This window comes from Botryllus schlosseri, unplaced genomic scaffold, assembly GCF_051294905.1.
Source record: "Botryllus schlosseri isolate E-star unplaced genomic scaffold, Bs_hap1 Bs17a, whole genome shotgun sequence".
Classification (NCBI taxonomy): Eukaryota; Metazoa; Chordata; class Ascidiacea; order Stolidobranchia; family Styelidae; genus Botryllus; species Botryllus schlosseri.
Genome location: NW_027648626.1, coordinates 2736072 through 2760080, shown reverse-complemented (window position 1 = coordinate 2760080; position 24009 = coordinate 2736072). Strand labels below are relative to the sequence as shown.

Sequence of the window (24009 nt, the reverse complement as noted above, 5' to 3'; positions counted from 1 at the left end):
ATTGGGCATAGTCACCACAAAATAAATAATATTTTATTGAACAAACACAAATACAAAAAAATATAATGCTCATCAATTTCATTATATTTTGAACTATAAGCTGCGCACGATACCTGACAACACTCTGTAGCAACCAAAACAGGGGTGGCCAACCTTTTTGCTATTCACGGTCGCATTTCGATTACTCATGTAGGCCGCGGCCGCATTCCGGTGCATAGTGATAATAAACAAGCTTGGGCCAAATATCTACGTTAAACTCACCATGTCCATTGCTGGTACACTCCGGACAAATCTATTTACTCATATCGGCTTACTATGGGCACCGAGATCGTGAATATAGTCATGTCGTGAAGATGAGCAACAGGGATTCGTAGACTGTAGTCGCGCGAAGCGCGAAAATTTTTTCATGTTCATGAGTGGATTTCGTCAATGTATTATTAGTATTGTTTCACATATTACTATCAAAAATTCATCATTTCTCGGCCCATGTGATCAGATTCACCGGTAGAGTTTATGCAGGGGGTGTCTTCAAAAACTTAGAGAAGTTATTATTGCTGTGGTGCATCTTTGACTGGGCCAATTCTCATTAGTCTCCTATGTTGCATGCAGGTATTTCTTGACCTCCCATTAGAAGTGTCGGTATAATGGAAATATATTGAATTCGCCCAAACGCAGGCCTACCAGAAAAAAAATTAATTCGGGAAGAGGAGAGAACACGATCAAAAATTGGTATTTCTTTATGGGGCGCACAATTTTTCTCTGCTGTTCGCATCTGTACGGTGGGGCTCAGATTACAATGGACTTTGCTATATTAATATCAAAAATGAACTCGCATTGACGCGCGCGCAGCGCGAATAAAAATTCAAGAACATTTCAAATCTCTCATTAATTAGGGAGTCAATTCGTAAATTAAATTCGCATAATATTGACAGCCGCCAACACATCCTAATTGAATTGAGTGTCGACGACCGCATAATTTTTCTTCTACTGCCGCAGATTGGCCGCCCTAGGATTAAAGAATCGATATTGGGGTTAGTTATAGGCAAGGTAGCCTATTTGCTGGAAAACTATCTACTCGTAAAGCATGGTTTCTTGTAGAGCCCGAAGTCGTTTATCAAGCCTCCCGGTCTTGGCAGTGGTTGGCCATTGCACGCCAAGGTATTATGCGCATTCATATCAGCAAATTACTCCTCCAGCATAGAATGATATAACCAGAGGTGGTCAAAGTAGTCAAGAAAGCTACTCAAGTAGAAGTAGAAGTAGCGTCGAAAAAATCTACTCAAGTACAAGTAGAAGTACTTCTTCCACAAGCAACCTAAAACTACTTGAAGTAGAAGTAGAATTGACCGACTTTAAATCTACTCAAGTAAGTAAGTAGTTGTGAAAACGATCGTAATTCGTTCGCATGGGTTGTCAAAAGGTGCAAATTGAGCTATGCCAGAAGGTGTCGGGCTTAATTCATATTGATGCATATCCCGAGGTATTCAATTTTCGACAGCATAAGCATTCGTCCGCATAATGGGATGAGAATGATGATATTGATATGGAAATGCGATACTAATCCTATGTTTAATCGAACAGCAAGTTTTGGAAAATATCATGGTATGGCGCACTCCCCCATGTTATAAGGCCCGCAGTTTAGTCAAAGAGCAATACGGAGAAGTTGTATAGGATACGGAGTAAACACTTTGCGCGATTAGAAAACTTGAATGAAAAATATGGTGGATCGTAAAAATGCCATATTGTGTAGCTTTATTTCCGGAAATAAAAGGTATTAGCCTATTACACTTGCTTTTATACTATGTCAATTATAACTCAAATATATATGATACTGGGAATTGAAAGTGAAATATAAATACTAATTATAAAAGCGGAAAATGTATTTCATATATCTTTAGTCCAGAAAGTTTCAAAGGTGGTATGCTAAAACAGCTGTAAAACTAACAAAAGTCAGATTCCACTTTTCCAGATTAGGATACGTCATGGACTGCTAGATTACGATATGATAGGGAAATGCTAGATTGCTAAACATCAGTTTCAAACGTTATGATGAGCCATGATGAAATGTTTCATATGGGCAAAGGGCGACACTGCGGTGTGAACGGAACCACGCCAACCCGCTACCTAAATTATATTCACCGAAACTTTCGTGAAATCATGCTGGTTACTTGGTATCCACTGAGCGAGGAGCGCGACGAAAATTCTGAGCTTTACTCAACTTTTATGAAAATTAAATGTTGATACTCCTTGAAAACAGCCCCGAAATTCCTCAGGCTATCTTCCTGATTGGAGGATTAAACTACTTCTACTTGACAAACTGAAAATAGCGAAAAGTAAGTAAGTAGATCACAAAAAATACGAAGTAGAAGTAGAAGTAGCGAAAATCAGATCTACTTGAGTAAGTACCAGAAGTAGAGGAAAACTACTTGAGTACTTCGAAAAAGTAGAAGTCCTTCGTTACTGACCACCTCTGGATATAACCATGCCGAACCGAAGGAATAGTGATATTGGGTACAGTAGAATGGCTTAGTTTGAACAACAACAACAATATGTTTAAACTTAAATCAATTTCGGCATTTCGAAATGGTTCGCTGAGCGTTTTTCCAAAATTCCTCCAAATCGGGCCGCGGGCCGCATGCGGCCCGCGGGCCGCGTGTTGGTGACCCCTGTCTTAATGGTACCTCTTAATACATGTCCGTCATGTAAAACCATACGACAGGTTTAGTTCCACCTGTTGCCTAACATGTTTCTGCCCGTCATGTAATCTCGAAAACACGTCTGACCTTTCACAGTATCCTCGAAACCAAAGCTCACGCACGTGTTGGGATAATGTTTCAATATGGCGACTTTCTGAGGAAAATGGCTGCTGCCACAATTTCCTTTTGAATTTTATCTCTGATTTGTGACCACATCATATTTAGATTGCAGTGCCCACTAAAAAATTGTCAAATATCGAGATAAAATATATCATCGTCCGATTGAAGAGAAAGTTCCAACTTCATCGATCCCACGGTCCCGACAGATGTACGGTTATGTTCCTGTAACAGCAAACAATACAATGCTTTTCAAACACCCTAAAAAAACGTCATGACATAGATCAGTGGTTCCCAACCGGGGTGGAATTCCCCCCTTGGGGGGAATTTTGAAATTTTTAGGGGGGAATCTGGTATAATTTTTTTAGGGTAATTCTGGCTTTGGCATTGTATCGTAAGATGCACTTGGTTCAGGTTTTTCGATTTTTATGGTATAGAACTGTTAAGTAGAAATTAGTTCTTTACAATTGTATGTTTAAATGCCTTCTGTAAATATGACACCCCTGATAAAGTGGGGCTCACGAGACGATTTCATTGGGTCCGCGACAGCCTCTGGACCAAATTGCTACTAAGCAGGAAAACGTCAAGTTGAATTCAGCACAAGGCCACTAGTGAAATTGTTTTACTTTTTAAGCCAACATATGAGCCAAAGTGAAAAACATACCGTATCAAATTCATCAATTCAACTCAAGTCCATAGCAAGCGGACTTGGTGATTTCTTTTTCGTCAGCGGCTACCCGACCAGTCAAAACAGGTCAAATTTGACTGTACTTTACCAAAGTTTAGTGCGGTCCGGATTCGCCATACTTCGGACATATCTGAATATGTTTGGCCATTAATTGCTCAGTCAACAAGCGCACATTTTTTAGTCACAGGCAACTTTTTCATAGGGGGAATTTTAGCTCAAATATCGGCCGGATGAGGTGCCCAGATACCTCTGATGGGAATCGAACCCGGTCCATCGGCTTAGTAGGCGCTTATCGTTACCACTGCGCTATCTCCCACGTATTGAGCATGAATGACTCCTGTGCAAGTCGTCGGTGCGTTGGTCTGATGAAAATGTTGGTGATAAACTGAACGTTTTTCTTAATCTGAGCTTTGTTTCTACTCAGTGGTTGAAACCGCGAACTGAACATTTTATCAAGCATCGTGCTGCATTTAATCCTCAACAAACAACTTCTCGTGTTCATATTTCTGTGATCACGGGTCTTTCCGTTTCCAATGTAAACGTCAACAGGTGGCCAATGTGACGAAATCGTGCAAATGGCAAGAAAGATGAAGATCGACGGTGTCATCGCGAGCACTGATGCTACTGAAAGGCCAAATAGACATGAGACTTGTGGTCCAATCACAAACACTACGCGTCGTTTAGAAACCCTCCAATCGTACATTGTATCGCAATATTTCGCTGTGTTTGAAGGTACTGCTGCAGCACAATTAGCGCACAAGCAGCTGGCACTAGCTTCACGATTCTTAGTGTTTTCAGCATTTATTGCGTCATAATAAACAAGAGACAATATAAAGTAGAGAAAGAAAATAACTTGATCGCTCGAAAATCATGAAATCACAGAGAGCTGCCAGAATGTGATGAACCAGAAAGGCCGTCGGTAGCGATACCGGTCCCAAACATAGCGCGGTCTCTCCAATCTCTGCGACTTTGATAAGAGCAAGTTTCAATGAACGGAATGAACGAAGCAGATCTCAACAACTCAGTCTTGCATTTCTTCCGGCATATCGTGAGGGTTAATAATTCCAGGCACGGAAAGCTGGATTTTTCGCTTGTCTTCCTGAGCGTTTTTCAACGACTGTTCGCGCTCCTCCAGAAAGAGATCGGACGTGTCTTGCCCGGAGAATTCCTGCAACAGAGTTATGCAACTAGAAAATTGTCAGCCTTTCTAAACTAGATTCGAATTGGAATGACCGAATTCGCAAAAAGTTGTAATTTATAATAAATTAGGACTTGGAAAAAAATATGACAAAAACCAAGCTCAGTTCATATCAAATCCGAGTTCGTGCTCACAAGCACAAGAATGGAAAATGTCTGTAGGCCGAGCTTGACTTTTTTTGCACGATGTAGTTCACCTACAGCATTTTCAGCAAAACCAGACCTTACATTACAATTTGAGAGTCAAAAATCGGTCAGCGTTGCCATTCAAGTACATGTTACGGAGCTATTTCTTGCTGTACCTATGACATCAATTGTAACTAATGAACACTCATCACTGGGGCGGTTTTATTTTGACATGTCAAAATAGTAGCGTTTCGTCAAAATTGTTCATTAAGTCAAAATATTGTTAACGTCTGCATTCCGTTTGTATCGTAGATTTTGCGCTGTCGGTGAACTTATCATTTGATATTTTACAGCTTGTGGCCTACTTTAGACATGGTGTCATGGTCAACGTACCGCAATATCCTAACTGAAGCAAGACTTCTTGGGCATTGGGCATTGCATCATTCTTATATTAAGAAGCACACGATGAAAAATTGTGATGTAGACACCATTGTGAGAATGAAGCGGCACGGTTCATCACCAGCAGTGTACGCTCAACTTGAGTGTTGTCAATCAATCAGGTTTATTAATATTTTCATCGTTTCAAAACATCACAAGACTGCGATACAATGAAAAGATAGGAAGGTGTCCAAACACTGCTGCTGTTGAACGTCCTTGGCAAAGTTCTTAGTAAGGACAGGCACTTTCTACCCAACGATGTAGGAAAGTATCTCTCGTTGTACTGCAATTTTTTAAAATTATTTCTACCACAGCCAGTTCCAACCAGAAATAAAGATAAGTGGTGCAATTTTAACATTATGTGGGTGGGAAAAAAGCTAATTTGCATACGTTGTCAAAATTTGGTCAAAGTTCAGTTTGTTTAGGTAAAAAAAGTCAAATTTTTGATTTTTTAGGTCAGTTTTTTTTTTAGTTAAAAAAAAACGCCTACTTATCACTACTTTCTACTTCCAACTTGTAGAAATTGTCACCCAAAAATATCTGGGTTTATGCATAAAAACATATCTAGTAGAAGAGGAAGTAATTTGGTCTCTTTGAGTATATACTGACGGTATACTTGATACTTAAGTACATCTGCGTTAGAATTTCAGCCTAAGTGACGCACCTTGATTTGAACCAGGAAATCTCGGAGATGATCTTTGAACTGCGGGATGTCGTGGTTCAGACTGAACAATCCTTGTACGAAAAGTTTGATCTGAGCGCTGGAACAAATATAAGCTTTTAACGAGAGTACTGTCAGCCAAAAATATTTGTGTTTATTTCAATATCAATATAGTATTACATTATATATTGAAGTTCTGTACCTCCTAGAAGCTCTGCGAACAGCTTTTATGAAACGACGGCCATTAGAGAAATAAGGACTTACTCTTGTAAATGCGGGAAGGCCGTCTTTAGAAGATTAGCGACGTATTCTTGAACAAAAACGACATTGTCTGTGGCGTCAGGATGAAGCGGCTCTTTCATTTTGCCCTGTTCGACCAGGCTGAACATGTACGCGAGTATCGTCGCATGCATTGTCAGTCCTGTCAATAAATTCACCCCGTTTAGTGCTTGTAATTAGGTCTGGGCAAAATGATGTGATTCTGAATCGAGTAATAGAGTGTCACTTCATTTGACATTGAACAGTAAGAATGATGTGGAAAGATATATGCACCTTTCATGCGACCATAAAGAATAGAATGCCAGCGCTACATCACATTAAAGACAATTTGATATATTTTCGACCATGTTTATTACATTGCACTGTGTGACAATGCTGCAAGTCGACTTCACAGATCCATGTCATTTCCACTGACGCGAGCACCGAGCAGCTTTGTACTACACGTTCCTATGCCGGGATACGACCAATCAAATATAGGCTGCCACAGTGGACAATAGTGTCAATTCAAGTATCAAAACAACCAATTCTCACCGGCTGTGTGCGATGTGTCCGTGACCACGCTAAAAACGTGCTGTAATATATCGGTAAAATAGGTCTGGAAAAAACTTTGAGAAGCCTTCGTTTCCTGCGTTATGTTTTGCAGAAGTTGGTGGAGGATGTTTAAGCCTGCAAAGAAGAAGACCGTGTGACGTCGCGAGTCATTATTCGGCGTACGCTTCGCACTCACCGGTGTCGGCAACATTCCTCATGGTGTGTTTGAAAGCCCAGATAATAGAATCTAAAACCAGCTTGAACCGGGCTGGCGGAATCGCCAGCAGGGCAGGGAAACAGTGATTGTTGACAGCCTGTGGGTACAGAAAGTAGGGTTAAAAAATAGACGAGGTCAGCGCTGCTATACCAGTAGAAGTTACGCTGTCTTAATTACAAGTAGAAGTAGCAATTTTAAAGTAACAAAATTAGTAATTAAAACATACCCCCTTGCATAAGTAGTTCAGTAGACATAACATAATCGAGCACTCATAAAAAGTACAATTACTTTGTTATCGACCACCTCAAGACTAGGAGAGAGGAAATGATTGATTGCTTACTTGTAAAAGTAGGAAAAAATTAGTCCGGTATTCTGGAAATTCTTCAAAATCTTTATTGATCATTTCCAAAGTGCATTCGAAAACGGCGTCGAAAATCTGCGGGATCTCGCGCGTCAAATTGCCTTCGAGTTTGTGAACGATGGCGGCGATCGTGCTCAACACCTCGGGCTCCCGGGCGGCAGGTACGTTCGACCGATAGTCCATCAGGACGGCTTCCAACAGGGGAGGGACAAAGTTCTCGCTGACCTGCGAAAAAAAGGTCTAGATCACGAGAGGCTCGGAAAATGGGGATGAACCACACTTGATAGAAACTACAGAAAAAACCAGTAGTTAGTTGATGATCAGGCAACTAGCGCGGAAGTTGGTGCAAGTCTGGATGAAATACCAACCATGTCCGGGTCATTGGAGCGCGCCACCCATCCCGAAATCAATTTCAAAGTCTCTTTCTTGACCGTCCGCATGGTCTTGATGAGCGATTGTTTCATCACGCTCTCTCCTTGCTGCACGATGGCCGCGGAAATGTTCTCGCTCAGACACTTGTAAACGTTCAGCATGTCCAGGTAGATTCTTCCCAACTGTGTCAAAACGCGTGAAATGAACCGATTATGAAGTTAAACTTAAACTGTATCATGAAGCATTGAATTGAGTAATTGAGCAAATTCTTGGCCGTCAGTGAATTGCGCCTCTGTCCACGAAGGAGGCTGGTGGTTTAGCGACTGCGGCAGGTGCGGCAGCAACCTGAACGGGAACTTCCGCAAAACAGGCAAGAAGGGATTCTGGTGGTATGACCAGACCGACCTCCTGCGATTCTCCGAGATGAAGATCAGGAAGCGAGCGTGAAATGGCTCTGTGACGACACACGCATTCGCCTTAACGTGCGTTGTGACGTAAGACGCGCTCTCGCCAGTGATGCTCATTGTGACGGAAGCAATGAATGAATCCGTTTTTATATTTCTATTCTTCAGACGAAAACGATTTTAGGGTTGAGTTCGAAAACGGATTAGTTTCTGCAAGCACCGTTTTTCAAGATATCACCGGAATTGATTACTTATATTAAATGTTTCGACCAAGTCCGCCGTGAAACCACGAGGATGTGCGAAAGGTAAAGGCAGAAGCAGCGCCGACACTCTTTTTCTATTGCGGAGCAGGGATTGATTGGTTTAGGATAAAATAGTCTTTATGTTTAGTATAATTATTAACAACACATTCATATTCGCAATTCATTCACTATAACCTTTTCAACTGACCCTGAATTTAAACTGTTGTAAAAAAGCATGGAATGGACTATAATGATTATTGAGTTTGACTAAAATTGTAAAGCATGGAATTAATGAGTCGCGCTGCATCATAGAGAATAGAATGAACTAATTATTAAGTTAAACTTGAATTCTATTGTGAAGTATGGAATAAACTAATCATTCAAATAAATTTGAACTGTGTGCCAAAGCGTGGGAAGAACTTGGGATAAACTGGACTGTAGCGACAAGCATGGAATTAGGTAATCAAGTAAATCTTGAACTGTATTGTAAATGTTAAGTAATCAATTTCAAATTAAATTCAAACTTTGTGGCAAAGCATGAAACAGACTATCTAGGAAGTTGAACTTGGAACTGTATCGAAAGGCATGGAATACACTAATTTGGTCAAAGGCAAATTACCTGAAGCACAAAATAATGGCCGACGCTTTTACACGCGCGGACGTTTGTCTTTAAAATACTCCCGAGCTGCTTGACAGTGGCCGGGTCCTTCAAGATGTCCACGTTTCGGGTCGCCTGTTGGATGATGTTGTCCCAAACCTGCACGGCATTCACAATGCGACACTGAAATCAGATGGGGACGAAATGGGACTTACCTGGTTGGGCAGGAGCATGTACTTCTCTATGAGATGTTCCTGAACGTTTGCGTCGGTCTGGGCGCTGATCATGTAGCCGACAGCTTCGTAGAACGTGTGCACCTGAACAATAAATTACACCTGTCACAAGTGCACGGCATAATTTCGATGATATCGAGTGGATGAAATGACGTATCGGTATCTGCTGCTATTTCTTATACCTTGCAGGCAGAAGTGCTCACTTGGTCAAGTAATAGTGATTTCCAGGTAAGGAGTATAAAACCACTTGAGCAATTAATACATGTTGTAGGCGGAACCAATGCGAGTAGTAACATATTTTGCATTGGGCGCACCTGTTGCGGTTGCAGATCGCATATAATGGTGCTAATGTTGTTCAGTATCTCCTCAATGAAAGGCATCACTTCTCCGGCCTGGATTTGGACAAAGTGCCTGCGACACTTCTGGGCGATTTTGATGAATGTGTCGCAAGCCATGTCCTGCACTCCGTCATGGGTTTCTAAAAAACAGCACAAATTTGTTACTCAGAATATGTGACAAGCAACAACTATATACCAACTTCTACAAACTACTAATCTAGTATGTTAGATCTAGTTCTAGTTGAGAGTTTCAAAAGTGGGTAATTCTAGTTGCAGATTATGAATAGGGAGTCTCACTACATACCATGCATGAATTCGAACAGCTTATTCACGACGGTCTTGAGGAAACGCCAGTGAGCTCGTAGGAACCGCGGATATTGCCCGACGACGTACATGATGTTGGAACCGATAATAGCTTTGTTGTCTTTGCCCCTCTTTTGCTCGCAAAGTCCCAAGAGATCTGAAGAAAATTCACTTGTTACGTCAGGGACTCTTGAACTGGGAGTCTGCAAACTTGGAGGCACGCGAAATGACAACGCTGAAACACCCTTTAGGAATGTGACCAGAGTTACACGAGTATCATATACTCAGATTTTCCAAACTAAATAAAAATTACCGAATTATCAAAATAATGGAACTTGAATTTCAAATTAGAAAGAAACAACAAAAATCAAGTTCACTCCATATCAATTGAAATTTCATTATCGTAATGAGAATGGCAGATGTCTGTACAGTGTACACTTGTGTACTGTACAGTGTACATCGAGCTTGGCTTGTTCCGCACGATGCCGGAAAATCAGAGAGTAGACTAACTTGGATTACCGGCATTCAGCTTTAATCAGTCTAATCGTGAATTATCCAGTTGTCAAAGTCTTACTGGGATTACCTCTTCTGGTAGGGCTGTTCAAAAACAACTTTTTCTCTCAATTTTCACTGGCTATGTGATAAAATTATTATGTTGGCTAAAACAACTCTGCACACCAAATTCGGCTCAATTTCAACCTGCAGAAGTGAGATTCTTGCAGTAGAAAATTTGAATTTATCATGTGAAAAATAAAATGAAAATATCAAATTTTTCTGTCTACCCCATAAAATTGTTAGGCTGTCAGTAGAGATGACACACACCAAATTCAGCTCAATTCCTACCAAGAGAAGTGAAGTTATATAAATTCGAATTCCATGATTTTATAATAAATACAAGGAGTTAGTCACCGTAAATACCATTTTATTGAAATTCAAATTTTTCTGCTGCAATAACTTCGCTTCTGCTGGTTGGAATTAAGCCAAATTTGGTGTGCATCATCTCCACTGACAGACTAACAATTTTATGGGGTCGACAGAAAAAAAATTTTTCATATGATAAATTCCAAACTTTCTACTGGAAGAATCTCTCTTCTACTGGTTGGAATTGAGCTAAATTTGGTGTGCAGCGTTGTTTTAGCCAACATAATAATTTTATCACGTAGCCAGTGAAGAAAAAATTGTTTGTCATCAGTTACCTGAACTTAGTCGTGGAATAGCTTAAATAGAGTTGAGCTTCATATGATGACCATTTTTGGTCATCGCGGAGCTATTTAGAATCGAGACTGGGCCACTAAATAAAGACATTTTTTTAGTTGCTGGCTTCTGAAATAGGGTCCATCAAACCACTAGGTGTCGCCAAACTTGAGGTGGTAACCGCCGTTGTTACGTACGCGGTTGCCGTTATCAGAAACCTGTAGGTTACTTTCTCGATTGTGTAAGGGTATTTTATATGGAAATAATGACTACAACATATTCTACGGGGACCGTGAGCTCGCTATAAAATGAACTAAAGCTTCGGAAAGCTTCTACGGAAGGAAATAAGGCCGATTTGATAACTAGGTGAGAATGTGAAATTGTCAACTAAATGTCGGCTACCCGCAGCTCAGCACCAGAAGTTACGTCTTGAATGATGACTCATATGTATGAAAAAACTTCATTAAATTACAATTGCCACACCAGATTGCGAAATACTTATTAACGGCTTCTCGACTCAAGGTTTAGTAGAGTAGACCTATCATTTGGAATGCATTACCACCACATATCCGTGAATTGCCTTATGATAGATTCAAAAAAGCCCTACTTGATCACCTCTTATCGTTACACTAACACTGTTGCCCTACCTCGCCCAGACTTTGCTTCATTGATCATTTGCTACCACCCTCACGGTCTTATCGATCATTCCTATCTAATACCGAATACTGTGCATGCATATTTTCTGTACCACCACCACTGCCGAGTGTTATGTATTTTGGTTTGATGAAAAATAAAGACTCTCTCTCTCTCTCTACTTTTCATTCATTGTGCATGCGAACTGTGCATCCCTCTTTGCATCGCCTAGGCGCATGTGGGTGTCTGATTTCGAGGACTACCGTTCTCCAAGTCGCTTCGACACCTTGCTATCTTTTTATTGTATTGCATTCGTATAGTGTTTTGAAATGATGATGAAATTTTAAATAAAACTGATACTGAACTCCAAATCATCCATACTGCTTATCCTTCATAATTGTATCTATCGTTGTTTATTCTCAGACTCGGCGCATATGATAGAAACTGCAATTTTCAGTTTCAAACCACCGCTCAGTCAACATCTGCGAACTAAGAAACCGCTCAGCCATTTGTATGGTCAAAAGATGGTTATCAAAGCCTTGCAGAGACAAACTTTTTACCAAAAATTACAACGAAACTTGTGGAAACTTATTTTATTATGAGATACGAAAGGGAAAGGATAGTTGGAGACGTAAAAGCTATTGAAAATGGAAAAGCCATGGTTTCTGCATTAAAGGGGAAGGCATGTTCAGCATTGATCATTGGGACAGATGTTTTTTTCAGTGGCATTGTTGCTGCTGAAATGAAGAGACATGTCCTATATCATGTTAAGGCAAGAATGGCACGAGATGGAGTCATTCTAAATGTGGGATGTGAGTGTCCTAGATGAAAAGGACCTACAGGGTCCTGTAAGCATTTGGCAGCACTTTGCCTCATGGTTGCTGAGTACACGGAGCATGGTCAACTCTTCATTGATGAGTCCTGCACTGAGAAACTTCAGACATTTCATCGGTCCCAGAAATTATACACAGGTATCGGAGCTTTTTCATGATCGCGAACGTCCCAGAATCACTCTGAAACATTTTGGTATTGATTCGGTCTTTCAATCTGAAAAAGTAAAGGATAAATTCACAATGCAAACAGAAATAGGCAGGTAATCTGAACTCTCACGATAGACTGTCAAACTTGACTCCTAATGTATTATTCTATATTTACGCTTAGGTAAAATTTCAAAAATGAAAGACTTATATCAACCTCCGTCTGTTACAATTGCTTTATTGGAGACAAGCAGCAATTACAGGGATCATGTGCGGTCTACATTTCTGAATTACTGTGCCACTACGTCTAAAATCTGGCTATAAGATATGTATACAGCAAAGCAGATCTCCAACAAGCAGCTATATGGACCATGACTACCCGGAATTGCCATTCACTGAATACTGGATAGATCGTTCTTTGAAAGTGAGTAACAGAATAAGGTATATATAACTGAGAAAGTGAGTAAGCCACAATAGTCAGTTTTACTACAAACCGTCTAAACATGCATATGGCGTTAAAAATTCTGGACAGGCAAATAATTAATTTTTATGAACTTGACCATCTAAACTAAATAGATAACTGATGAGGAAGCGCAACGTATTCAAGAAACAACATTACTGCAGACACAGAGTGAATGCAAAAAATGGCACCACGACAGAGAGTGGAGAATTAGTGCATCGCAATTTGGGGAGGTTATAAAGGCAACAAACAGGAGAAATATTGAGTTACTGTGTGAGAATATTTTTGCCTCCAAAAGTTTATGCTCACCAGCTCAGGGTTGTAATGACTCGAGTCATGACTCGACTCGAGTCAGACTCGAGTCACGATTTTTCTGTGACTCGACTTGACTCGAGTCATTTTCTTGAAATGGGAAAATGACTCGACTTGACTCGAGTCAATATTTGGATTGACTCGACTTGTACTCGAGTCATCACGCATGACTCGACTCAAGTCATTGACTCGGCTCATTTTATGTGACTTGAAGGTGAAGAAAGGTGCGAATCACAATGGTTAGATCAACGCATGTGACGAATTCTGTCGACATCGCTATTTGTCACCACTGCTTTCGTTGCACTCGTCTGATATCAGATATGCGCCGCCGTAAAAACAAAAGACAATGGTACATAGTAGCAAAGAGCAATGCATTGTACAAAATCATCCAGTGATGAAGAGGTAATAGATCCTCCGCCATCAAAGTACTCAAGACATTTCAATTATACAAGCAAACAATCGAAGCAAAGTCCAATTAGAGCCAAAGAAATGACTCAGATGGTCAAGTAGCCTACTTGGAAGAAACTGATAAGCTCATGTGTAGATATGAAGGCGATGATTCTTTGCATTTTTGGATGACTAGAATGGATGAGTATCTAATGCTCTTCAGTGTGCTTCAAAATTGCTTTTCAATTCCTGCATCTAATGCACCAGAGGAACGTGTATCCAGTGGATGTGGATTATTCTAAGGCCATGCCGCCTCAACATAGATGAGAATCTCCTTTCCGCTTTAGTATTTTTCAAGTGTAACTCATTGATTTGATCTGCTGTCTGTGAAAACACACAATCCCTCCGTCCGTTTGACGTTTTGTTAGGTATGTGCATTGTGCACGTGATAATAATGAATGGCTAATGTTGTGTGATATCTGTACAATGGGGCCGATAAAAATACCTTCTTTTTTATTCTACTGGGTGGCCACTTGATAAAATTGCTACGTTGCATAAAAAGAACACTGAATCTGGCCTAATTTGAAAAAGTGGAATCAATGAAATGAGAGGAGAAACTTTTGGATTTGAAAATACATGGAGTATTTTTAGTGAGAAATGATTTCAAATAATATAATTACATACTAGCAGTAAGTCGACTATTTTTTCATATCCAAAATATTCCACTCTAATAACTTCGCTTCTTCTAGTTGGAATTGAGCCAAATTTTCTATGAATCATATTTTTACACAATCTAACAATATCATGAGGTAGCCGGTATATTTCGAAAGTCTCTATTTGTAATTAATCCAAAATATTTTCTCTTAGCATTGCTTTCTACTAGTTGGAATTAAGCCAAATTTAAGTTCTTTTAGATAATCTAAGAATTTTAAGAAGTAGTCTCTTTTTTGAGATTCTGTCCTCATTTTGAGATTTTTTTTGGTAAATGTAGGGCAAATTAGACGAAGAAAACAGTAAATCAGCATTAAAGTAACGCTTCGGCGACTATTTCGGCAGCTGAGCAGGAAAGTTGACCTTCTTTCTGGTCAACCACCTGATATTATGTTAAAGCAAAACTGTACCTCTACATAAGCGTTTATCTGTTGATTCTTTACCAGCTCGTATCTAGCTAGACGTGAATTCGTAGGTCCTCTATCAGATAGTATGTAGACGTGAATTCGTTAATTCTCTATAAGCTATTTGTGAGCGGTCGTCGATGTGCTCGTAATAAAAACTGAATGCTTTTGTTTGTGATATATCAGACTGACAAGACAGATATTTGATTTAAAGATCTAAGATTAGTAACGTTATCGTATTGGCGGCCTGTCTCGTCTATCTGTAGCATCGGTATATGAGGCCAGGAACTGTTTGTTATCTGCCTAACTAAATAAACTTGTGCCAAGACTATGATAGGGACAAAATAAGCATGTTTGGCAAGCAAGAAATTCGATATCACCCAAGCAGGATTAAAAACATGAGTTGAACATGACTTCAATACTGTGACTTGGACTCGACTCGAGTCATAACACTATGACTCGGACTTGACCCTTAAAACGGTGACTTGGACTCGGACTCGAGTCGGTGATGAATTGAAAATGACTCGACTCGACTCGAGTCAAAACCACAAAAGTCAGATTGACTCGTGACTCGGAACCATGTGACTTGGTTACAACCCTGCACCAGCTATTTACATGGTAGAGCATGCGAACATACGGCAATTGAAGCTTTCACGACTCTAACCGGCATAGAGGCAGCCCAATGTGGACTCTTGATTAATCCCGAGTTTCCATATCTTGGAGCAGCTACTGATTCGCAAATTTCACCAGACGGCCTTGTTGAAGTGACATGCCCATACTATGGCCGAAATAGCCATATCACAGCAGCTTCAATCAATTTATTCCCCTTTCTTGTGATCGAAAATCAGAAAAGTGAGCTGAAAAGAAACCACAATTATTATCACCAAATAAAGGCTAACTTGGATTAACAACTATAAAATATTTAATCCCCTTTCTTGTGATCGAAAATCAGAAAAGTGAGCTGAAAAGAAACCACAATTATTATCACCAAATAAAGGCTAACTTGGATTAACAACTATAAAATATTTTATTGTGCTGTTTACACTTTCAAAGATTTATTTACAGAAAATATTAAATTTGATAAGCATTTCTTAGAGAAATATATTTTACTGCTATTAGTACACTCCTATGAAAATTATTGGACGAAATTCTTTTCAAATAAGTTACTTTGTTGGGATTGGTTATATGTTATATTCTTTTGATGTTCAGTTCAATAAAACTATTGTTTTGTTTACCTGTTGTTTCTGAATTAGCGGAGCGAGGCAGCATTCAAGGCCTAAGATTTCTTTTTAGCAGTCTGGAGTGCAGTGTTTACACAAGTAGCGTCGCTTCATACTCAGGGGTATGAGAGTAATTTACATACACCTGCGAAAAAAATGTAACATAGGAAATTACCGGTATGCTGTGTGGAATCTTCTTGCACCTTGTAAGCTACATCACATTTACTTATTACGCTTGCGCAATCAAGAAAATTCCCTGTCTCGACTGTCTCTTGTCTAGCTATATTCTGGTGCTGACATTCATCCTCCAAATCAACGGTTAAAATACTTCTCCAAGAAACCATTTTCTCTTTTCTAGCAGACGGTAGCTTAGATACCGGTGTGCTAAATTGAAAAACGGATGGGACGGCATTTTTCAACTTTCTGTAACGGCACAGCATTACTGCGGCACACCTCCGTTGAGAGCTTACAATCCTAATCAATCAAACTACAAAGACGACTCACGGTACTGATCGGTTGTGAAAAGAAGTTAACAACTCAAGTCTAGCGCCACTAGCGGATATACTGATTTTGCTTGACGGACCCTATTGAGGGCACAAGCGACCGTCCACGAAACTTGCAGTGGTTCAAGTGAGAAGTGTTTCAGTCCATGCGTTATATAACAAATGTAGATGAACGTTCACCTCTGATCACGGTCACGAGAAACCTCTTCCCATCTTCCTCATGCATGGCGCCGCTGATGCTACCGATGGCCCAGCACAGAGTGTTCAAGTTTTTCCACGACCATTCGCTGCCGTTCACTTGGTTGTGCAATTTTTCCGTCATAATGCGTTCCGTGTCCATATAATCAAGATGAGTCAGATACACTGAATGGAAAAGATCAGAGTTGAACTAGGAAATTTTCACTTTTCCAAATGAGATTAGAATGAGAATGATAGCTACACGTTTTTTTTCAAAATGAGAACATAACCACGAAGTAGTGCAAGCATGCCAAATCTAATTAAATAGAAGTACAATTACACGTCAAAAGAAGTACAGCTTTACTAGCCACCTCCTATCCTAGCTAGTTTTTTCCATAATTGGAATCGAATTAAAATTTTCAAATCCTTGCCAATTGAATAATTGTAAATCAGAAAGAAATATGACAAATATTAAATTCACTTTGTATCAAATCAGCTCCAAATTTGATCAGAATGACTGAATATGCAAACACTTGAATATTGAAGTTAATTGTGTATGAGAAAAAAAATCATCAAAAATCAAGTTCTGTTCATATCAAATCAGAGTTGATTCAGGTAAGCCTAAAAACTCAACAAGTGTACGCACAGGAAGGTTGACTAGTTTTGCACGATTCGGTTCTCTTGTGGCACTTTTAGAAACACCAGAAACTAGATTAGAATTTAACATGAGCATGGAAACATGTTATAAATCAAACTACAAAACGCTCGAATCAGGGTTATTAGACATCTAGTATTATCAAGTCTTATTGGGATACTGAAAAGGAGAGAGGAAACATCAACTTACCGAGCGTCTCTCTCATATTCTTATAAAGATTGATGGAGTCGGTGTCCTTCATGAACTCGCGAACCACTTCGCCTTGCTCATTCTCAACCACGAGCACTTCTTCCGGTTTTGCCATGCGACTGATCATCACCAGACGAACCTAAACGACAACTACGTTGAGACGCGGAATCATTTCCCAACGCGAGTTAAGAATCAGGCAAGAAAAATTACGTTCGACTGCACAAAAATACTCTTGCTGTCAATATTTTGACCGAGGACACAGAGTTTTCAAACAAGCGCCAAATCGAGGTGGATGGATGAGCCATAACTCGACAACGCAAGAGAATCTTGTGCGTCAATATTTTGATTAGCATAGACGGGCTTACACTCGAGAACGGCGACCAGACCGTAGTCGAATTCGGGGGTTTGGTCCGAGTCGAGGTGGTAGCTTTCCGACCTTAAAAAACACTTTACAAACACAAAGAATTCTACCGAGTTAAGGGGCGGGCACGTGAACAAGGTGTAGAGCTCGCGAATAGGGCTGGGCAAGATCAAGTACACAAGCGATTCGATTCTGAATCGAGTATTAAGGCTTCTGGTCGAGCCTCTGAGTATGACTCATTATAATGTCACACCAGTAGGAATGATGTGGAAAATTCAAATATCCACCTTTTATGCGGCCACAAAATATGCAATGACAGTTCTACATCACATTAAAGACTATTTAGCAGTTTTTTTTATCATACCTATTTTGTTGCACTTTCTGACAATGCTGTGGGTTGATCGCGACTTCACAGATATATATGTCACTTCTAACACATGTTTCGTTTGCCGCGATACGACTAATAGAGGTTTATAGCCTTCCCCAGTGGAAAATAGGATAGAAAGGATAAATTAACTCTTTAGTGCTCAAAAAATTCATCTCTCATTACTCGACTCTTCATTAAGTAGAATTAATACTCGATTCAGATTCGAGGACTCTAATCATTGTGCCCAACCCTACTCACAAAACAATAATTCCTACAAACGTACCTTAGAAAGAAGGGGTTGGTAGATTTGCCTACGTAGCGGAGAATTCGACTCGATTAAAGGCACGGAGGAAGTTGCGGTGAAAGGGCTTTCGCGATAAAGATCGGCAGACAGTTGGTTCCAGTACTCCAGACATATTTTGAAGATTTCGGTTTCTTCCACTTCCGATATCAAGACAAGGTATTCGAGACCCTGCACACAAGGAGTAAATAAGAACTGAAACCATGTTGTGTGAACAGAGATAACCAACCTAAGTTAGATGCAAAATGCATAATTGCACGGTGCTGGCACCCAGATCATGGCAGAAATTGGCATTCCATTGGAGCGCCATACTAGGTCACTTAGAGACCCTTGAAGGTACAGAACTTTACAGCCATCATATTACATCAATACGAACATGACATACACCTTGTATCAGATTAGTGATGCGCATAGAATATGTCTTCAGAATAGGAAACCATTGAAGAGAAATCAACTAACAATTCATCACCAAGCAGTCAGTCAGTAGAAGAAAGTCTTAGAGTAAAGAACTTCCCAGTATACCATTGGATAGTACATTGTTATTGAAATAACAGAGAATTCAAAAGATCGTCGTATAATTGGTGATACAGATTGTTGATTTATGCTTTTTTTTTTCAATTCTTTACTGATATTCTATTCAATTCTATATACAGAAAATATTCCGGTATATTTCAATATGAATACAGTATTCCATCCGTCATATTTATATGGTCAGAGTTTGAAACAATGCCAATCAATTTTTGATGGCGATTCCGGGTAGTTACATTGCCCTCATCAGATTATAATTTACATTTTCGGAATCAGAACGACAGTAGCTTCTGTTAAGACCACTTGACAATTTCATTATTTAACATTTGTTTACTAAGCTACCAGAAACTGCTGGCCCTCTCTGGCTGCCAAACGTGTTCTCATCTATCCGCAAATGAGTTATCTATAGTGCGAGAGTCATCCTTACTGTGGATAGGAGTTGATGAAGATCTGATCTCTTCTCTATGAGAGCGACGTGCTCTTTGAAAAATATGCAGAGGAACAAAGCAAGATTCTGGATGAAGTTCTGATCGTCGTTACTACCAGTCGCATATGCAGACTTCATGTTTATGGTGGCAGGCAACATCTGAAAAATGAAACGGTCATAAATACTGAATGCACATGGTAGGAAGATACCATACCTGTTTCAGTTGTGTCATTGTCAGAGAATAGAGTTTTGTGAATTCTTCTTCGTATTTTTGAACTTGTACGCCAGCTGTTGTTGTTCAAAATTGAGAATGGTTACTCTGTACGTCAGTGACATCGCAACACACTTACCAATTTCGGTCAAACATTTGAGAGTAACATTCCTGAACATGGGCAGCCCCAAAAACTGCAAAGAAACAAAATGGGGTGAAAATAATGGTCAGTAATTTGGCAGCAAGACGGCAAACCTTATAAACAAGCGTTGTGATGAGATCGGTCTCAAAGATGTATCCTAAAGGAATCCAATTCAAAAAGAGAAGCAGAGTGTTCAACGTAGCATTTACCAGTGGCGCGTTCTGGGAATTGCTCTGAAATGCGCAGTTATGTTAACAATAATACAATTGAAGAGGCTTGTGGAGATAGAGAACTTCAATATACAAGTGAATGATATACTCTTACCCTCGACAAGTGTCAATATTCGGTTCAATTCCAATACGAATTACGCATACATTATTCAACAATACAATTCGATCCTTATTATCGAGATCTCACCATAACAAACTGGCAAAGCTGGAAAACTTGGGCAAATTCGTTGCACATGCTATCCTTGAGATGTTTGGCCTTGGCTTGAGTCATTTGACCTTGCGAGAAGTCAAACACTTCCTCACTAAAACAAAAATTACGGTTGAGAAAAAAGCAACTCCAAATTTTATAATGAAATTCTAACCTCAGCAGCTTCAATATGACCATGTTGTTTTGACACAAGCTCTCGTTGGTTCTGCTCGCGCCTACGATGTCGCTGATAAATGTCGGCCAGTTTTTGGGCCAGTCTTGTTTCAGTATTTGAACCTGGAATAATCAATTGCAGGGGTGCGTGAAGACGACCAATAGGGCGCTTTCCACATTACTTAATAGCACAAAACTCACCAGAATCACGTTCAATTTTCCGAGATATGTCTTTTCTTTTTCCACAAGATTGGAATCTGAGGAAGTCTTGATGATCAAGGCGACGATATATTTCTTTATTCCTGAAATGTGGGATCCAATCATGCACGTGACAGTCGGATCAGCTACGAACAGACTTGTACAATATACATCGTGCCAACCTAGTTCGTTGACAATCATTAGTTAATTGTCGAGGAATTCCAGTTGCAGATTGGTAGTTCAGTTCTAGTAGAGGATTTTAAAAGGCGACTAGTTCTAGTAGCGCATTTCAAAATATTTTAGTCGTACAATAACTAGAAAGTACACACATGTCGTCATTAGGTGTGTTCTGTTTTGTGATATCTTGCAGCTATTGCTACTACAAACAGAGTAGCCAGTCTTGGGTTTTGGAGGTAAAAAGCCTTTCCATTTTAAACTCGAAACCCATCATTTTGAAATGCTGATTGCAGGGTTGTAATCACTCAAGTCGTGATTGTCTGATGACTCGAGTCATTTTCTCAAAACAAGGAAATGGCACGACTGAACTCGAGTCATTGAGCATGACTCGGACCAAGTCCGACATTTCATTATAATTTTGAAGAATAGTCAAGTTACCAGACTGTTGGTATTTCGCCTATTGGTACTGGTACTTGAAAATGCAACCAGAAACTGTAAAAAGTGAGGAAATTAGTATATTTTAAATCCGCCCCATTTTATATCACCAAACAGAGTTATAAACTTGGTTTTAACAAGACTTCAACTCGGGTCATAATACCATGACTCGAACTCTACCCTCTGCTTGATGAATTAGACTTGACTCGAGTCAAAACTTAAAAATTGAGATTGACTTGTGATTCGAAGCCTTGTGACTTGGTTACAACCCTGGCTGATTGTATCTCTGATATTTCTTTGCTCATTTGCAATTCAGTAATTTGTGTTCCGTTATTAGTTAGTTAGTTGCAGACCTTTAGTTTTAACTGTTTCGAGTAGTTGTAGTTCCAATTGCGCATTTTGAAAACCCAGCAGTCTGTACAATGTACAAGTCTCTCTACAAAACTATACCTTCACACTGATTCCTAGGAAGCACTTTCCAGCGCGTCTTGATCACATTCTCAAGGATTTGCAGCGCGTAGTACTGAAGGAATTCACAGTTAAATTGGCAACCTTGAGACGGTTCACAAAACCAATAACTCACCTTCGTCTGTTGGCTCTGAGAAAATTCGAGGATAGTGTCGACGCGCGTCCACGCGTCTGGGTGTTCCTTCAGTGCGGTTAATATTTCTTCCGCAATCCTTTGCTGCAGATATTAAACATGACAGTTATCTTAGCACTCCGAACAATCTTTAGTTTAATGCTGTCGTAATTGAAAAGCCTTGTATCAGATTAGTGATGCGCATACTTAGAATGTCCTCAGAGGTTAGCAGTCATAACAGAGAAAACCTCCGACTACGACCGCAAGTAAGCCAACTCAAGTTATGAAATCATCACGCACGAGGCCGTCCAGTCATTGAGATAAATTTGGACACTTACCGGCTGTCCAGACCCGTCGTACATGACTCCAACTACATTGTCCAATAGCTGGATGTCGAGTTTTTGTGAAAAATCGAGCAATTGCTGTCCGACTTGCTGAGTTACCGCCATGTTCGAGTTACTGGCGGGAGGTGTCATCTGTAACTTTCCCTGGTAAACAACAGCGTAGTTTCAAGTCACGGTCATCATATAATTGCACTAAGAACATGACGTAAGGCCTTGTATCAGATTAGTGATGCGCATAGAATATGTCTTCAGAACAGGAAATCATTGAAGAGAAAACCTCTTCGATTTCACAGTAAGACAATCCAATGTTTTTGGTAAGATCATCACGTACAAGGTGGGGTAAAAATTGCAAAAAGAAATTCATCACCAAGTCATGCCGATAACAGCAGTCAATAAGACATAACGAACCTGAATTAGAACTGACAGAACTTATATTTAAATAATATAGGCTAGTATCATTGAAATAAACAATAATAGTTCCATCAACACTCAGTGCTCAACTAGAAGAACTTTGAATATCCACCTTGATCAAGAGTAAAACCGCTGTCAACATGGCATCTCTTTCTGCCATGTTCAAGTTCAAGTTCAATTCAATATGGATTCCTTCCCACATCGTAACTTATATTTCCAGAAATAACGCCTCCATAAATACGACCAACGAAGAGCAACATCAATCCCAAACCCTATCTGATGACCACACCAAGAGCTTAACATATCCAGTGAAATGCCGAAGTCTTCCACCATCAACGATTGGAATACAATGCAACAAAGCCAACAGACTCAACGATGCAGCGGAAAATAACTGAAGAGTTTTCTTCACTACAGTGACCATAGAACAAATGAGAGAAATGCCTTCTTCCAAAACAAGTTTAACAAAAACCGTAGAAGAGAGCCATCCTGTTTGCAAATATGAACCAGTAAGTAACTGGAATTCTTTATCTCAAAAACTTGTATGAAAACGGACTTGACTGAAATTTAGCAGTAAAACGTATCAAGAATACCAACTGCTGTTTCTGATATGAACTGTGTTTGAAAAACTGTCACTTCCAGACATTTTCAAATGATTATCACATGATATGACATGAAGAGGACAGACAAGTCATCACGAAAAGCTGACACAATGCAAGGGTGCTCATGAATATCGACTCATTAGAAGCGGAAGCACAGCCCAAGACAGCTAGATTAATTGATGACGCAATTTCATTCATATGGTGATCACATTTGGCAGTAATGATACTCGTAGTGCTTGGCAATGATACTTCTCACATGGACCAAGGTCGTGTGCCTGTCGAAAATCCATGATGTCCAGCATGGTCAGGTAGAATAAAGGCAGACATTGGACTTGCAAGCCATCCAGAAAAACAATTGACATACGGCGGCACTTTATTCGTGCGGTTATCGAGAATTCAACAGACAGAGACAGGCATGTTGAGAGCACCGTTGGAAACCTTGTGTCTAAAAGGCAAAAACATCTTTAGGACGGTGTCAAGCGTAGATGATGAACGGACGAAAAGTTGTTGATGGAACTGAAGTTGTTGGATCTCCACAACCCAAGAACGAACCGTCCAAAACTGGGCCAAACCCGCCGCGTTCTGCTGATCCGGGCTGCGAGACGCGCGTGCGTTAAAACAAACCAAGAACGCGCGACGCTCATTCACGCGCGCGGAATTTTCCACTGCCCATAACAACACGCCGAAATATTCCATGACGTCACGCTGAGAGAG

General features: G+C 40.0%; 2 protein-coding genes and 2 long non-coding RNA genes across 7 annotated transcripts in view; 1 reads left to right on the top strand and 3 right to left on the bottom strand.

Moving 5' to 3' along the window:
• Positions 1–2861: 2861 nt before the first annotated feature.
• Positions 2862–24009, bottom strand: part of LOC145459607 (uncharacterized) — a 31647-nt gene continuing 10499 nt past the window's right edge. For all 4 annotated transcript variants that reach the window (XM_080338189.1, XM_080338191.1, XM_080338188.1 and 1 more), the window contains exon 4: positions 2862–3038. In XM_080338189.1, coding sequence (XP_080194315.1) covers positions 2946–3038 — 93 coding nt within the window. In that variant the 3' untranslated portion in view covers positions 2862–2945. The remainder of the gene's footprint in view (positions 3039–24009) is intronic.
• Positions 4284–23625, bottom strand: LOC145459612 (exportin-1-like). The gene is made up of 25 exons (XM_080338194.1): positions 22809–23625; positions 22280–22429; positions 21945–22046; positions 21812–21884; positions 20753–20853; positions 20553–20674; positions 20378–20492; positions 20074–20193; positions 19958–20012; positions 19822–19895; positions 19608–19766; positions 18635–18823; positions 17624–17762; positions 16783–16965; positions 9803–9958; positions 9475–9638; positions 9143–9244; positions 8949–9086; positions 7680–7865; positions 7291–7536; positions 6930–7047; positions 6734–6868; positions 6188–6344; positions 5927–6023; positions 4284–4669 (listed from the first exon to the last, which is right to left on the bottom strand). Exons 1-25 carry the CDS (start codon positions 22896–22898, stop codon positions 4523–4525), a joined length of 3318 nt encoding a protein of 1105 aa, XP_080194320.1. The 5' UTR covers positions 22899–23625; the 3' UTR covers positions 4284–4522.
• Positions 11132–12294, top strand: LOC145459614 (uncharacterized). Its single transcript, XR_013921482.1, has 2 exons — positions 11132–11361; positions 12052–12294. It is a non-coding gene; the product is annotated as an uncharacterized LOC145459614 (long non-coding RNA).
• LOC145459613 (uncharacterized) lies at positions 12207–16526 on the bottom strand. Its single transcript, XR_013921480.1, has 3 exons — positions 16115–16526; positions 15484–15736; positions 12207–12675 (listed from the first exon to the last, which is right to left on the bottom strand). It is a non-coding gene; the product is annotated as an uncharacterized LOC145459613 (long non-coding RNA).

Bases quoted from the DNA above. Each gene is read 5' to 3' on its own strand.
- LOC145459612 (XM_080338194.1), bottom strand. From the start codon at position 22,898: ATGTGGGAAGGAATCCATATTGAATTGAACTTGAACTTGAACATGGCA. The intron at 20,675-20,752 runs GTGAGTTTTGTG...TGATTATTCCAG, and splicing joins GAAAATTGAACGTGATTCTG to GTTCAAATACTGAAACAAGA. The intron at 6,024-6,187 runs GTAAGTCCTTAT...TATTTGTTCCAG, and splicing joins GCCTTCCCGCATTTACAAGA to CGCTCAGATCAAACTTTTCG.